The sequence below is a fragment of the Camelus ferus genome, chromosome 16, assembly GCF_009834535.1.
Source record: "Camelus ferus isolate YT-003-E chromosome 16, BCGSAC_Cfer_1.0, whole genome shotgun sequence".
NCBI lineage: Eukaryota > Metazoa > Chordata > Mammalia > Artiodactyla > Camelidae > Camelus > Camelus ferus.
In genome coordinates, this window is record NC_045711.1 from 13997543 (window position 1) to 14014891 (window position 17349).

Here is a 17349-nt window from a genome sequence, read left to right on the forward strand (position 1 = left end):
AATCATGTCAGTGTCCCCATGGGAATCTGCTCACTGGGAGCTACCTTGTCAAAGTTCCTTTGCTTCTTATCCAGGGCCGCGCAGGCCGCGTTAGACCTCTCCACATCCAGCATGAGGTCCTCCACTTCGTTCTGGAGCCGCTGCTTGGTCTTCTCGAGGGAGGCGCACTTGGCGTTCACGGCTTCCACATGTTCCTCTGCTTCCTGCAGACGCTGGGCCAGCTTCTTCCTGGAAAGTTATCCAGGTGGTTAGGGAGAGAGGTCAAGAACAGGGGCAAGTGATACCCTCCTGGGCCTCCTTTCACAGTCCTGTTTCTACAGTGTCAAGTAGCATGGTTTTCAAAACTGGTAGCCAGACTGCTTTCTAGGTTGAGAAACTATGGAAAGGTCCAAAGTGGTGAGCAAGTGGACTCAAGTCCTTTTTTGTTTTTGAGTTTTTAAATTGTTGGAGCTGATGTTCTGTGTATCTCACTGTGTAAGATTTCAGGATTTTCAGGACTTCTGATTGACTGTAGTGTGGAGGATGATTACCCAGGGCAGTTTTATTGATTGATTTATATGTCTCATATCATTCCATAAAAGGTTTGAGACTAACTAGATGTTTTATTGGGCGCAAATATACCGGGCATACTCTTTTGATTTCTGAGACTTCCCATTTTGTTTTATGTACTTTTCCCCAGGAGAAAAATAGCCAGTTTCTTCTAATCATATATAATTTGGACAGTCTCACCAGAGAAATAAATGGATAAATAAATCAGAATAAATAAATCCATGCAGTCTAAGCAAAGGCAGGTTTTTTTTCCTTCTGTATTGTCTAATTCTTTACTCCCAGTTGTGTACCAGTTATGCATGTCTAATGTACACAAAAACCTTTAGCTCTAATGCTTTAGAAGACCTATCTGAAGGTCTCCTTTGGTCTGTACACAGACTGAGGCTTTACTTTATTCAGACTAACCTTGCCCATTATGCACGGTTTGGTGGCCTCCAACATGAGTTTTAAGAGCTACGTCTTTGGACTACAATACTTAAGAAGGTGGTCTCTAGAATCAGAATGTCTAGTTCTAATCTCAGCTGTACTAATTAATCATATGCCCTTGAGTTAGTTGGTTAACCGCTCACAGTCTCAGTTCCCTCATCTGTAAAATAGGGATACACAAATAATGCAATATAGTGTTGCTATGGAAACTAAATGAGTTAATATATAATAGTATTTGACAGACAGTGTGCACTTAGTAAATGTTAGCTTCTGCTATCATCATCACAGCTGTTTCTGGGAGTTGCTGATTTGAGCAGCTAGGAAACCATGTCATTTTCCTCCTCCAGAGTTCATAGTACACACTTGGCCTCCTCCAGCTCCTCCGTGCGCTGGATGGCGTCCGTCTCGTATTTGGTCCTCCACTGGGCCACCTCGCTGTTGGCCTTGGACATCGCCCTCTGCAGCTCGGCCTTGGCTTCCTGCTCCTCCTCGTACTGTTCCCGCAGCAGGTCGCAGTCGTGGCGGGAGGACTGCAGGGCGTGGGCCAGGGCGTTCTTGGCCTATGGAGGTATGAGTTCCATGACTTAAATTCATTTCTTCAGTGATATTTAATTTATACACTTAAAGTAGAACCTAACTGAACATGTTCAGATTTAATTAGCCAAGATGATCTTTGGTAAAACTTACTTTAGTTTCTTCCTCTAACTGACGTTTCAGCTCCTCGATCTGCTGAGTAGATGCTTGTTTGCTCCTTGAAAGTTGAGAGACCAGAGCATCTTTCTCATCCAGTTGTCGGGAATATTCACCTAAGAATTGGGGAAGTGAAGGAATTTGTTAGTGGCATAAACAAACCTAAAGTTCATGTGTGTGTCTGTGTGTGTGTATAACATATATAATTGACTAATATATAGTTTATCTAATTCTAAATATTACAGAACTGGCTAGAACTGGAGATTAAAAAGCAGCATTGCTGTTGGAGTGTAACAGGTAAACCAGCCTGCTGACTCTTTCTTGCTGTCCTTTTTTTTTGACCTGCTCAGCCCATCCTGGTGGTTTGCTTTCCCTCCTCTAATGTGGGAGTATTGCTATTAATCCAGAACGCCCGGAATCGCTTTTGTCTAGTACACAGTTGCAGGCCTCAGCAATGCTTACCTGCTTCTGTCTGCAGGCGCCCTCTCTGGGCCGTCAGATCATTGATCAGCCGCTGCTGCTCTTCCTCCTTTGTCTTAAGTTCACTCACTTGATCTTCTAGTGTACGGCACATCTTTTCAAGGTTTCCCTACAGGACATGTGGCAGTGAAGGTTGAGACATTAAATGCAACAAGGAAAAGTTAACACTTGATTCTTAAAATTTTTTAGAGTGAATAAATTTATGTCCAATGTGAGTAGCAACTTAATGGCACCAACTCTATGGGATATGCTAGGATTTAAGTATAGTAGGTGCGTACAGCTCATTCATTTATGCTAGAGATGCTTGATGCTGACAGTCGCTTAAAGTGGATTTTGAAGTCATCATAATGAGTCATATGCAGCATTTAAAAAAAGAAACAGAATGGAATACATTAGAATAGATAATCAATGCTATAAACTGCCTTCAGACAATGTTTAATGACAGAGAACAATGGGGGTCCTTACAGGTTATTAAATACTCTCATTTAAAGATAGTATTGGATACCTTGGCTTTGGAAATGGTCTCTGCATTACTGCTAAGGTCGTCAATCTCCATCTTCAGCTCACTCTTCTCCTTCTCCAGCTTCTGCTTGACCCTCTGCAGGTTGTCGATCTGCTCCCCCAGCTCGGCCACGCTGTCCGCGTGCTTCTTCCTCAGCGCGGCCGCCGTGGCCTCGTGCTGCAGGGTGGCCTCCTCCAGGTCCCGGCGCATTTTCTGGAACTCGGCCTCCCGCTTCTTGTTCATCTCGATCTGGGCTGAAGTCGCCCCACCGGCTTCTTCCAGCCGCTCGCTGATCTCCTCCAGTTCCCGGGTGAGGTCAGAGCGCTGCTTCTCTGCTTTGGCCCGGGAGGCCCGCTCTGCCTCGATTTCCTCCTCCAGCTCCTCGATGCGGGCCTGGCCGTGACACAGCACAATAACGTGAACTTATCTCAATTTCAGGTGTTTTTGGGGGTGCAGAAACTAATGGAGGTGAGATGACTCACCTGCAACTCTTTGATCTTCTTCTGTAGTTGAATTTCTACTGCCTGCTCATCTTCAATTTTGCTTAGCAGATTGCTGATTTCAAATTCTTTCCTTTAGACAGAAGAACAAGACATATTAGTATCCATATGAATTGAAAGATGATATTGCATAGAATTTTTTTTCTGGAGTATCTACTTTTTGAGTTTCTCATCAAGTTGCTGTTTGTCATTTTCCATATCTATTGTGGATTCTTGGGCCAGTTTTAGGTCGCCCTCCAGTTTCCTCTTTGCTCTTTCTAGGTCCATTCGAAGTTTCTTTTCTTGCTCCAGAGACCCTTCAAGCTAATGAGAAGGTGAAATTTGTTAAAAATTGAAAGTATATTTAAAAAAAAAAAACCTTTCAAATGGATATTAAAAACACACTTACGTCATCCACTTGCTGCTCTAGCTTGGCTTTAGCTTTGTTCAGGGTGTTGACTTTGTCCTCTTCTGCCTGTAGGTCATCCAGGGTCTGCTGGTGGGCCTCCTGGAGGGCCTTCTTCTCCTTGGTCAGCTTTGCGATGGTTTCATCCAGTCCTGCCATCTCTTCTGTGAGGTTTTTCACCTTGAAAAGTTAACAAAGGAATGATCTCTGTAGTAAAGCAGCTTAGTTGGATGGCAGAGTGTCTGCTGATATAGCAGAAAATGATTCATACCTTGTTCTCTGTGGCGTGTTTCTCCTTTTCAACCTTGGCCAGTGTCAGCTCAAGGTCATCTATGTCTTTCTTCAGTTCTGAACATTCGTCCTCAAGTTTCCTCTTCTTGGCCGTCAGCTCAGCATTGATCTCTTCCTCATCCTCAGCTCTCTCAGTCACCTCCTTGATCTTGGCCTCCAGCTGGATTTTGTTTTTAATGAGTTGCTCACACCTTTCCTCTGCATCAGCCAAGGCATCAGCTTCCTGTGGAGAGATTTGTTGAGCTATTTAGAGAATTTGTTACTTACTTGTTCTTTGCACAAAATAGTAGTGTTTACTGGATGCTAATGAAATTTTCAGTATGAATATAAATTAAACTTAATTGAACATTTACATTGTCTGGAGATATTTAGCTAATTTGATATGAGTCTATAAATTTAGAAGTATTTAGAACATTGGTCTGAAAAATGATTGGATTGAAGCAGTTGAGTATTTTTAAAAGTAGTGTGTAGAAGAGTGGAAGGACCAAAGGAAGCCTGGGTTCTTGTCCCCAGTTTGCCTCCCTGTGTGTGACCTTAAGCGAATTGCTTTTCTCCTCCTCTTCTCAGTTACCTCATGTAGTTAGGAGGATTGGAATGAACGATTGCTAAGGGTATTTCAGCTGTAATATTTGAAGATTTCAACTTAGTCAAATTGGTTAGTTTTGATTTTGATCATTCCCTACTCACCTTAAACAAGTAGTTGCTAGATTGAATTTTTAAAAAGAAAAATAAATAGTTATGTCTATGAATACATTTCCACGAAGCACTTTTTATAGACTCGAAACCTCCCTGATAGTCCATAACAGTGTTATAATTGTCCAAGGTTTTCATTTCCATTTTAAGAATTACCTATTAGTCTCAAAATGAATTTTAGAATATCTAAGAACCTGTAATGTTGAGAAATGATACAACTCAATGAGGTTTCTATAAATGACTAAAAGACTCATAAAAATCAGTTCCGCCACTAACTTATTAGATTACTCTGGCCTGGAGAATTTCTTTAACTTCTCAGTGTTCATATCTTAAGTTTTTTAAATGCTTACATGGATGATAATGGGGACTTCCCAGGGTTCCTTTGCTTAATTTTTAATAGTAATACACTCAGTAAATGTTTACTCACTGACTAATGATAATACCTTTGAAAAGAGGTTAAGATGAAGAAACTTTGATGCTGTGCCTTTGGGAAAATGTAACCTTCATTCATATAAGTGAATTTATCAGAAGGAATAGTTGAAAATAGCTTAAGATTTATAGGAAAACTGTCCTTTTTTCAGGTTTCTTCATGACATTGTTGGGCTTGTTGGACCAAGGAAATGGGAGGATGTATTTGGCCAGAATGCTGGCACAAAACCTACCCCGACTCTGATTGCAACTCCTTGAACCGATAAGCAGAGGTCTTAAGAACTCAGTCTGTATCAAAGGAAGAGTCACAGAGGTCACTAGGTCTACTTTCCACCTTGGTAGTTCAGTTCAAGTAACTGCAGATAAATTTATTGAGCTGAATCTTGGGGATTGGGGGAAAGAGATGCAGAGAGGAATAAGAAAAACTGTCTTTCTAGAGTTTAAGTACAACCTCAAACACTTGCATTCAGAAAATATGGCTATACTTTTAAGGCTGAAGGAGGCAAGGCAAATGAGTAAAATGACTGAGATTTGGGGTCTTGCCTTTAAACTGTTTCCTTCATGGCTGTAAAATTTGTGATACTGTTAAATAAATTCTTCAGTTTTCCCTTTTCTGTTTGCAATTCGGAGGTAGTTGTCCCCTACTTCCTTACTTCCAGGAATATTGAAAGTTAAGTGAAATAACTGAAAAAAGCAACTGGATAATTTCTGTTTCAAGAAGAGGCCATTTGTATTCCATTGTATATTCTTGCCGCCTTTGTCGAAGATGAGTTGACCAAAAGTTTGTGGGTTCATTTCTGGGCGCTCTATTCTGTTCCATTGGTCCATGTCTGTTTTTGTACCAATACCATGCTGTTTTGATTACTGTAGCTCTATAGTATTGTCTGAAGTCTGGGAGAGTTATTCCTCCAGCCTCTTTCTTTTTCTTCAGTAATGTTTTGGCAATTCTAGGTCTTTGATGGTTCCATATAAATTTTATTATGATTTGTTCTAGTTCTGTGAAATATGTCCTGGGTAATTTGATAGGGATTGCATTAAATCTGTAGATTGCCTTGGGCAGTGTGACATTTTAACAATATTGATTCTTCCAATCCAGGAGCATGGGATATCTTTCCATTTTTTTAAGTCTTCTTTAATTTCCTTAATCAGTGTTTTATAGTTTTCCATGTGTAAGTCTTTCACCTCCTTGGTTAGATTTATTCCTAGGTATTTTATTCCTTTGCTGCTTTAAAGGGGATTGATTCTTTCGTTTTCTGTTGATTCATTGTTAGTGTAAAGAAATGCAACTGGTTTTTGAACATTAATCTTATAACCTGCTACCTTGCTGAATTCTTCGATTATTTCTAGTAGTAGTTTTTGTGTGGACCTTTTAGGGTTTTATATATATAGTATCATGTAATCTGCATATAGTGACTCTTTTACCTAAGAAGAGGCCATTTGTAAATCCAAAGTGTATGTGAATTCAAAAAAAGCTTCAGTAACATGATACATTCAGAGCACACAATACTTACAGATTGAACCTGGAGCTGCAGGTCATTTTTCTCTTTTAAAAGAGTCACCATTTTTTCCTCCAGTTCCTTCCTTTTTGCCTCTGACTTGGCGAGTTCATCCTTGGTTTTCTGGAACTCTTCCTTCATGGTGGCCATCTCTTTCTCGGTCTCCGCGCTCTTGAGGAGAGGCTTGATCTTGAAGAAGAGTTTCATCCAGGGCCAGTGCTTGACGTTCATGAATGCACGTACGTTATACTGGATGCAGAAAAGGGCTTCTCTGAAATGACATAAAGATATCAGTGTAGATTGATCCATTAGGGACAATGTTATTGTACTATTTTTTTACATACAAACTCCCCTTTTAATGACCCCCCCCACATATAAATATGACAAATTCTGTATATTTTATATGTAGGCTTTACACACACACAGACACACTCTCTCTCTCACACACACACACACACACACACACTTGTGGTGGTCCTCCGTATGACCACTTTGCCAATGTGTACTGCTCATACTAAATAATTCTGGGTTCTCAAGTCCCTGTCAAACTAGCAAAGAAGCTGACTTTAGAGGAGGAATACTTTGCATGTATGAGCAGCATGTACCATTTTAAGATCATTTGAGGTATCACAATATTAGTGATTTGGGAGTGGATGTGGCAGTTGTAAGTTGATTGGGCTGTTTGGCTGTCGGCACACTGATGTGAACTGTGAACAGGAGTAGCTTGCTTTCTGATTTGCCCCACCTAAACTAGCTTATGATTTATCATGTCTTCCTTGAAGCCTGTCCTCTTATTTTAATCACCACAGAATTATCTACTCCATAAAGTTCTTTTGTTAGCTTTTTCACATAGTATACTGGCTCTTCTCAAATCAGTTCAAATGTTTCATTCTTACCTACTCAATTAGATTGTTAATGTCTACAGGGCATTTAGCATGGATTGAACTCTAAAATTTGTTTTGTTTAAATAAAAATTTTAAATAGTAATAAAAGATATCCCTTCTGCACATGGTAGCAATAGACTGGCAAGGTTTGACTACCTTGCAACAATGTGTCTGTTTCTTCAACCTTGTTAAAATGGAAATTCTATTTCTATGGGTCCAATTTATAAGAACCATAACTCTGAGGAGGCAGATGAAATGACATAAACCATAATGTTGACACATAGAAAAGACTTGGGGATACTTATAATACAGAAGTAAATAAGTATAGATGAGGAAGGTAAATGCAAAACGGGTGTGTAAGGACAGAATGCAGAGTGCTGGGTAGATGGAGTTGGGTGACGTTAATTTAGAGGAAGGGGAAATGGAAGTTTTGAATTGGTAACTAGATTAACTAGGCTGAGGGGAGAGGGCTTATGTAAATATGAGAACAGGAGAGAAGCAAATTGTTTAGCCTGGCAGGAAAAGGCTGTGTGGTTGGAAGTGATAGATGAGGTGGGGGATGGAGGCCTTGACAGACACCCAGGCAACTGGAATTTGACATGGGAGACCGTGGGGTGATGAAAATAGCACTCCCTGCAAATGATTCCTGCAGCTGTATGTGAGGTGAGAGAAAAAGAAATTGAGGAAGGAGAGGAAGTTCTGCAGGGAATCCAATTACGAGGGGTTAAGCAAAGACTGATGTGTTATAGGGGTGAGTTCTGAACTGGGTAAGAAGCACATACGTATTAGCCACAAAACCAAAGAGTTAATGAATTAAGAAGGCTGATTTAAAGTCCCTGAGGGACCTTACAAGTCCTAATATGTTGTTACCTCCTTTGCAACATTTTCTGATATTCTACCCTCATTAGAAATCCCCTGCAGACAGCTTGAGTTCTTGTTATAATCTGGGCCAACTTTTCATCTCTCATTTCTTCCAGAAGACCCAGAAGGCCAGCTTTGAAGAAAACCTGGAGAGAGAGGAAATCATACATCATCTCCATACTACGGGAGAGACGGACATGGCAGAAGGTACTTGGGTCTCGTGTAAATGAGTCATAACTACCTTTGTGTGCCCAAATTTATACTGGGTGTGATCAATATCTATAGAGGCAAGAAGTTTCTCAGAAGCCTTCTTGCTGTCGATGAATTGTCCATCTGGAATAGCACTTGCGTTTAGAACTTTGTATCTGTTCAACGGAAGAAAGAATGATTAGGAAGATGTGACCATGTAGGAAAATCAATGACACCACGAAGAAACGTCAATAAAAATCTCAGAGAAAAAGCAAAAGTAGAAAAATGCACCTGCCCTTCAGGTTCAGATAGTAAAACAGTGATTTTTCCATGGTCTAATGCATGCTTCCTTCCTGTTTTTAAGAAATGTCACCTTTTCTAACCTATATTCTGTCCTGACACAATAAGACTGTATTATTTGACTAAATTTCATAGTATTTACTAAGTTAAGATACATAAAATACGATGAACAGAGGACAGGAATGAAGGTAATTAAATATTCACAACATTCAGTACAATACGACAAAGAAAGACTGGCCTTTGTTTAAAATCCCCGTAGAGGATCCTGCTTGGGAAGCCCTTCCTGCAGATGCGGATGCCCTCCAGCACTCCATTACAGCGCAGCTGGTGCAGGACCAGTTCATGCTCCATGGCCCCTAAAAATGTAGCAGAGCACTTACTACTGGGCACTGAATTTTCAAACTTGTGTGTGTTAGATTATTTCATGCTCTTCGGTCTTACCAGGAGTTTTGGTTTCATTGGGAATGATGCACCGTACGAAGTGAGGGTGTGTGCTCCTGAGATTGGTCATCAGTTTATTTAAATTTTCCTGGAAAACCAGATAGAAGGGACTTGATGAGAAGGTTCTATTTCAGATTGCTTTTTGGTAAATTATATGGAACGAACCTAGGCACCTTCTTAAATACTAGGCATACGTCTATGAGGCTTCAGTTGCTCTGTATTTTAAAGGTCTCAAGAGTTCCAGCCTGCCAGATAACCACAAGGCCAAAGTGTGGGCGGAAATGCAGCTCTCCGTGGTGTTCATTTATAACACCTAGGATCTTATCCTATAAACAAACTGCAAGTTCAGTAGCCTCATGCACAGGAAGTGTTCCCAAGCGGGAATCAGAAGACAAAAGACTACGGTCTTGCTTTGCCACTAATGAGCTGCTTGACTGTATGAAATCCCTTTTGTTTCTCTGGGCCTCATCTGAAAATAGTTGAGATTACCTCTGAAGTCTCTTTCATCTCTCTCAGTGCCAATTGTCACAGTAGTAGTTTATAGTGGTAACCTCGGTTAGCAACTGTCCCAATGTTCTCTGTTCCTTCCTTGAGTTTATTGTTCCCTGGGACCTGTAACCTCTTTTTTTTTTTTTTTTTTTTTTTTGGAATAGTCTAAAATCATGAGACTCTCTGACCTTGTGTGGGTGGATCTTGGGTACCTGAGAATGATCCCCAGTCTGAAGCATATGGGAAGAGTTATTCCAGAAATAGCGTTAACTGGTTATGACACACAGTGGTGTTTTATTCAACCATAGAAAAACTGGCAGATAGCTGTTTCTCAGTATTTCTTAGGTATATTCTTTGAGATGGCAGAGTTGCTTTTTTTTTTTCATATCTCAGTTAACCATGAGGAAATAAGAAAATAAGTAATGTGAGTTTCTAATCTTGAAAATATGTACAAAGATAAGTTGTTGAAACAATATATTTGAGATAATGCAAATTGGTAGTGTGAAAAGAAAAAGAACAGGGCAGTTTTCTTGTTCAGGTCATGTGCTGTATCTGCATTTTAGTTTTAAAAGAATTGAGATTTAGCCGTACAAACCCTGACAAAGCAGCCGTTGGAACAGACGTTTCGTACATTAGAAGAGTCCGTTTTTAAGCCATCTAAGAAAGTTACATTATTTGTAGTAACATTGCTATTACTGTTACTTTAATCTCAAGAGATATTTTCTAGCTTAATCATCCATCTAAATCACTAGGTTTGGCTTTAGATGATTTCCACCTATTGTAAAAGATTAAATCCACTTCAGAGGACAAAGATGTGTTTTGGTGGAAGGATGTCCCAAAGAATGTGTCTCAGGCCCATTCTCAAAGACGGACTCAGGAACATTCTCAAAGGGCAACATTAGTGGAGAACGATAAGGCTTTCCACAGGGAAAGCTCTGAAGTTCAGCTCTGCTTCCTTAAAAATCAGCCTTATTATATAATGAGAAAGCTGCTTAGGGCGTTTTGGAATTCTTGAATACACTAGGTGAGCATAATAAAGAATAAGGGGTGAAACATTCCATCCTAAGGAGAAGTACTGCTTTGGCTGTAACCTCACAAGAGCGAATATTTGAAGTAATTCCTATTAACATCCATTCCCTCCTAATACATTCTAACTCCTATAAGTCTGATAATCCATACAAGCTAAATAGGCTTTCAAATTAAATTTGTACTTTACCCTAAAAAGGGCTGACACAGTCTGGAAAGAAGAGCCCTTCTTCTTAGCACCTTTCTTTGTGCCGCTGTCTAAGATGAAAAGAAAACCCATCAATTAAAGTAGAATCCCAGAGGCTGGAATGGTATGGTAACATTCTGTGGGGACAGATTGGATTTAGACTGGGGACACAGAAAGTACCTGCTTCAGCACTAGCATATGTGGAAAAGAGACTGGCCAGAGTCTTCATTGCGGACTTCTGGTACAGCCCAACCACGGTGTCGTTCAGGGGGTCCTTGTTCTTGTCCAGCCAGCCGGCAATGTTGTAGTCCACGGTGCCCGCATAGTGGATCAGGGAGAAGTGGGCCTCGGCCCGGCCCTTGACCACCTTGGGCTTCTGGAAGTTGGCAGACTTGCCCAGATGCTGGTCATACAGCTTGTTCTTGAAGGAGGTGTCTGTGGCCTTGGGGAACATGCACTCCTCTTCCAGGATGGAGAAGATGCCCAGTGGCTGAATTCAGAAAAGTAGACACTGGGGTCAACCAATCTTGTCTCAGAAGATACAGACATAATGGCTGTCATTTGATAGAATTATGAGCACTCCTATTTAAGTATGTTTATAAAAGTAAACCATGGTCATAGCACAAAGAAGTCCTTTTGTTATCACTATAATGACTTTTCCACCCTTCCTTCTCATGTTCAAATCCATACCATTTCAATTGAGAGAAAAGCTGGGTACATACTCCAGATGTCAGAACACCATGTGGGGGTGATCTATGAAAAATGTTTTACATTTGTCACATTTTTTTTCCCATTGTCAAAGTTTTATATTTGTATGAAAAGGACTTACTGACTTAGAATGATGTTTACTTTATATGCAATAATTTAACAGTATAAATAACCCAAGCCTTACTTAAGACATTTTGTGTATTTAATGTCCTTAAAGATAGATGATGAAGAATCATAAGCAGTTTGAGTTCTTGACTTACATATTACCTTTCTTATAATCCTTAGCTGTATTACCTGTGCATTAATTTTTATTTAGAAAAAAGACATTCCTATTGCTGACATCTTGGATCATAATGGAGATAAATTCCAGTGAAACAGACTATCTCAATAGAGATGCTGCTTTAAAATTATATTTGAATCAGTGTTAGAACAAAATGAGACTAAACACTCTCTGATCCTTCTTATTTAAAAGTTGAAAAGAGAAGGTCATTTTTAAACGGTAATTTTCTAATTTATTCCGACATCAATCTAAGATTACAGTAGTACTTTCTGGAGTTGCTTAAGATACTTGGAAATGTTATCCGTTCAGTTCAGTTTTCCTTTAGAAGTCAAACAGACCTTCTCAATGAGCTCGATGCAGGCAGCCAGGTCCATCCCGAAGTCGATGAACGTCCACTCGATGCCCTCCTTCTTGTACTCCTCCTGCTCCAGCACGAACATGTGGTGGTTGAAAAACTGTTGCAGTTTCTCATTGGTGAAGTTGATGCACAGCTGCTCCAGGCTGTTGAACTACACAAAACAAAAATTTTCAACATTAAATGAATTTTTATAGCAGTAGAATTCATTACTGAAAGATCTTTTACTCGAAAATGTGGAATATAATAATGAAATAAAAGTTAAACTGATTTTTGTTTCTTCAGAAATCCCAGGAAAAAAATGATCATTTTGACATGAACCCTTTTCGTGATTTGGGGGCATTATTAAAAGACACAGGTGTCAGTCACACAGCAGGAGTTCTGGTAGAATCTACCTCCTTTCACCTCTACGATTGCATGGGCAATAATGTGCATTAAAAGTATAACCATGATCCTATGAGTTATGGTTTGGATTGAAGGGTGAAGGTAATTTTTTGCAAAGCCTCACATTTTTTTGCCAGCTCCACTCTCTAATTCAAGATAAAGCTCACACTTTCACTTTTGGCTGTCACATTATTAAGCGAAGCTTATCTTCAGACCTTTAGTTGATGTGCAAAGGGAAATTAATAGGCCTATTTCTCTTCTATTCAGTATCAAACATTTGGGAAATCTTCATTGTCAGGCCTATGACAGTGGGGACCTGATGTGGTATAGCAGTTGAAGATCCAAAAGAGTCTTTGTAATAATTGACATCCTCATTTTGTAGATGATGAAGCTAATGCCCCAGAGGGGAAGGGGTATGTGTCAGATGATCCTGGAAGAGGGCAGGCTATGAGCTATCACTATGTTTCTACCATTTGGCCCTTTCCATGGGAGGTTCCTTGTGTATGGACCAAACGCCCCAGATCCAGGTTCCTGTCCTGGCTTTGCCTTAAATGGCCAGAGGCTTTTTAGCAAGTGTTTTGATTTTCTTACATCTGTTTCTACACATGTAATTCAGAAGTAATGTTAGTTACTCCTTCATGGGTTATTTTGAAGATTAAATGAGATAACATTTTGAAATGCTTAGTAGAATGCCAGAAATACAGACTTCTCGATAAATGTTAGCTATTGTTATTATTAGTTATTACTTGGTTACCTCCTAGGTACTTTATTCTAGGTGCAGTGTTGGGAAAAGCAATGTAGACACTACAAATGTAAATGAATAATGATAATACCCAGTATATCAAAACCCAAATTGCCTTTCTTCCACTTTTTATTGATATGGAGAGAACTCACATCAAAGATCTCAAAGCCAGCGATGTCCAAGACCCCGATGAAGTACTGCCGGGGCTGCTTGGTGTCCAGCTGCTGGTTGATGCGGGTGACCATCCACAGGAACATCTTCTCGTAGACAGGCTTTGGCCAGAGCACCCACAGCGTTGTACACCTTCAAACAGAGTCACGATCATTCGAGTTTTTAAAGACATGTCATGAAGGCCTGAGATGTGTGTGACTCGTAGACGTCATGTGATTACCTGCTGCACAGTCTGGCCTTTGGTGACGTACTCGTTGCCGACCTTGACTCTGGGGTAGCAGAGGGCTTTGAGCAGGTCAGCAGAGTTCAGACTCTGAAGATAGGCAGCCTTGTCAGCAACTGTAGAGACACAATTTAAGAAATGTTTAATGGCAATATTTTCTTTGATGTAATCTTTCCATTTTTTGCCAATCCATTTTCTTTATTATTTAAAGAAAAATCTTTAAATAATTCTATAGAAGATGAGATGAGGCTTTCTGTACATTAGAGCATGGACTTGCTAATAAATGGTCAGTCAGTTTCACTGGCTTTTTGGCGACTTACTGTAAGCAGCTTTTGGTGAATTCATCCACAATAAACATGTCCAGTGTTTATGGAAATACTTTGAGTCAGAAGCCAGACCCTGCTCTTAAGACCTAGTAGGTGTAGTTGGGAGAATAAGCGCACCTTATCTGTTGCTGCTTCTCCCAGTTTAACCAAATCAGTTAATCTGAAAATATAAGGGTTAAATTTCACTTCACGATCCCTACAGAGTCCCCTTCTAAAATTTTGTCATTGACTATGGTGTAAATGCTATGTCAGGCACAGAGGTTACTGCTGCAAAGTTTAGAGGAAGGAGAGAGAATGTCGTTGAGTTGGGGTGGTCAGGAAGGGGGTACGTGTTCTTTCCATACATAGAGTATATGATTTTTCTTTCTCAGCTTCTTTTTTATCTTACTTGCAGCCTAAATTGTCTGCAGGTTCACGCACAGACAACACATACACACGTGCACAGATGTCTAGGGATATCCTCCACCCCAGCTCTGTGTTTGGGTAGATCCTGTATTCCTCCCAGGAGGTTTACCTGGCTGGTGCTGAAATAGACCAGTATGCCAAGTCATCCTGTATACCTCTTCGCTATTGCTGAGGCAAAGCAAGAGCACTGTTCCAGCTCATTCTCTCTCTAATGATCTGACCCCAGGTTATGCTTTTTAGGTATATCCTTGCAAGTGGCTATTATTAGGGTTCATTTTAACTTATTTGGGCTGCATAGAAATGATGGAGATATGGAGATGCAAGGAAGGAAAGGGGGTAAGGAAAGTCCTGCACTGTGTGTAAACGTGTATATGCCCTTCAGAAGTCTAGCTACAAAGGAGATGTGAGTTTAGAATAAGCTTTTGTGTTTTCTTGCCATGTTCTTTCAATCCAGATGGAGGTTCACCCAGTACCTTCAGTGCCATCTGGCTCAGCTTGCTCCTCACGCTGCTTTTGCTTAAATTTCATGTTCCCATAGTGCATTACTGCCCCTGTGAGCTTGTAGATGGAGACTTTTTCTTCAGGAGTAAAGCCCAGGATGTCAATGGCACTCTACCAGGAGTAATGATAGGAAAAATGTTAGGGCAGAAGAGACTAACGTATTTTGGAGAATTTACACTATATTCCAAGGTAACTGCACCTGTAGTGGGTTGCTATGACAATATGACATTCTCAAACAACGAATTTTTATAAAACTTAGTGTATGTGTCTTACATCAGTAGCCATCAGCTCTTCTTGGTCATCAATGCTAGGGACTGTGATCTCCCCTTGACTGACGAAGGCATAGTCATACGGGTTGGTGGTGATCAGGAGCATTTCTGGGTACATAAAATTCAGGGTACACATTTTACATTTGAAGTTCTTAATAAAAATATTAACTTTCATCTGTGAATTTAAGTTCATTCTTACCAATCAGATCTGGCTTCTTATTGGAAGTGATCTGATAAAAAATATGGTAGCTTCTTTCTGCCTTCAGCTGGAAGGTAACTCTAGACTTTTCTAGAAGATCTGGAAAGAGAAGAAAATAGATATTGAATTAGTAAAAAGTATCAATGCTGCTTAGATATTAAATGAACCTCAGTGTCTTTGGCTAAAATTGGGGCATTACATTAGGCTCCACTGAGATTTCAATTTGATGATGGATCCTCTTGGCACTAGGTGTATGTAGAATTCCAAATACATATGGAGATTGCCTAAGGTTCTCACCATCTCAGAGCAGAGGCTGAAGTATACCTGCTCTAGTAAAAGTTAACTTTTCATATGGATGACCTGTGACCTCTGTATTATAATTGATCCTTAATATTCCCCTCATTCTTCAGATCACCTTACATTCTGTGGTGAACAACTACCAAAGCTCAGCTAAAGAGCAAGTCACAGTCATACATATACATACACATATTCCTTTTCATATTTTTTTTCATTATAGGTTACTACAGGATACTGAATATAGTTCCCTGTGTTATACAGTATAAGCTTGTTGTTTATGTATTTTATGTATAGTAGTCAGTGTATGCAAATCCCGAACTCCCAGTTATACCTATACCAGAAATTGAGACAACATTGTAAACTGACCATACTTCCATTAAAAAAAAAAAAAAGAAAAGAAACAAAAAAGAGTAAGTCACAGAAATGTATTGCAAACCTATAGGTAACTCATAGGAACCTATAAATAATCCTATTGTTTGTCCTGGAAAAGACAGTTGCTTCTGAGGCAGGAATTCTAGAATGTGCTATAGAAGCATCAGCCTGAGATTGAGGTAAATAGAGTACGTGGCAATTATGGATAAGTCTGGCATTAGCTCACGGGCAATGTTGGCAGTAAGGTCAAAGCTTACCAGGTGATGCAAAATATCCCAAAATGAAGTCACTTTTCCCTCTGTTTGATTTTCAATGATCCTGTTAACTCACATGTTTCGATGTCAGCAGAAGCCAGTTTCCCTGTGGTACCAAAGTGGATTCTGATGAATTTACCCTTGAAAAAGAGAAAGATTATTTAGTATTAAAAAGATGACACACAGGGAGTGATACAAGTGAAATAATTCAGGCATAGCTACTCTGACACTTAAGGTTCAGGAAGACCCCTCTGTGACCAAGAGACTTACAAAGCGAGAGGAGTTGTCATTCCTCACGGTCTTGGCGTTGCCAAAGGCCTCCAGTAGGGGGTTGGCACTGATGATTTGATCTTCCAGAGTCCCCTGCAAAGACAAGAAGACAAGAGCGGTCCTCACGTGTGGGGCTCCAGGCTTCCTGAGAGCCCTGACTCTTTTGATTCTAGCTATCAGACCTACCTGCATTTTGCCAGCTTCCTCTTTCTTCTTTTCTCCAGTCACTGCAATTGTTGCAAAGTACTGGATGACACGCTTCGTGTTCACAGTCTTTCCTGCCCCAGATTCTCCGCTGTCAAACAGAAACCAGAGAAGAGATCAGAACTACAGCTCACATTATTGACATCTAAGACAATCACCGCATACCAGAGAAGGAGAAGTCACATACGTGATCAGGATAGACTGGTTCTCACGATCTGTGAAAGAGAAATCAAGACCATCAGTTTTTGAAAATAATGCACATTCAATATGAAGCTTATTGACTCTGTTCAGATTAAACAGAGTTTAATCTTTTTAGCATTTTGAAGATGTTGCCTGCGATTTTGGTTTTGTGTGTAGCTCCCAAAGAGTACTTGCCTCTTGGAGTAAAATTTGTGCAAGTGAGATGCAAAGAATCATCTATTTCTTTTTGTATTTTATCAATTTGAAAACTTTGCTATGCGTAATTTCAAACATACACAGAGGGAGAGACAATAATATAAAGAGCTCCCATGTACCCATCAGTCAGTTTCTACAGTTATTGTTATTTGGTCAATTTTATATATTTTTTACT

General features: G+C 40.0%; 1 protein-coding gene across 1 annotated transcript in view; it reads right to left on the bottom strand.

Annotated features, from left to right (window-relative positions):
• The window catches only part of MYH8 (myosin heavy chain 8), a 28433-nt gene that overhangs the window by 6092 nt on the left and 4992 nt on the right, over positions 1–17349 (bottom strand). Inside the window, 27 exon segments of the mRNA XM_032498793.1 lie at positions 45–228; positions 1339–1535; positions 1663–1781; positions 2128–2254; positions 2651–3040; positions 3130–3220; positions 3305–3450; positions 3536–3712; positions 3804–4046; positions 6457–6712; positions 8196–8332; positions 8428–8551; positions 8914–9031; positions 9117–9204; positions 10822–10889; positions 10999–11308; positions 12145–12315; positions 13440–13556; positions 13558–13590; positions 13679–13797; positions 14886–15024; positions 15187–15290; positions 15382–15480; positions 16381–16444; positions 16575–16667; positions 16761–16869; positions 16966–16993. Of these exon segments, the coding sequence (XP_032354684.1) occupies positions 45–228; positions 1339–1535; positions 1663–1781; positions 2128–2254; positions 2651–3040; positions 3130–3220; positions 3305–3450; positions 3536–3712; positions 3804–4046; positions 6457–6712; positions 8196–8332; positions 8428–8551; positions 8914–9031; positions 9117–9204; positions 10822–10889; positions 10999–11308; positions 12145–12315; positions 13440–13556; positions 13558–13590; positions 13679–13797; positions 14886–15024; positions 15187–15290; positions 15382–15480; positions 16381–16444; positions 16575–16667; positions 16761–16869; positions 16966–16993 (3851 nt within the window).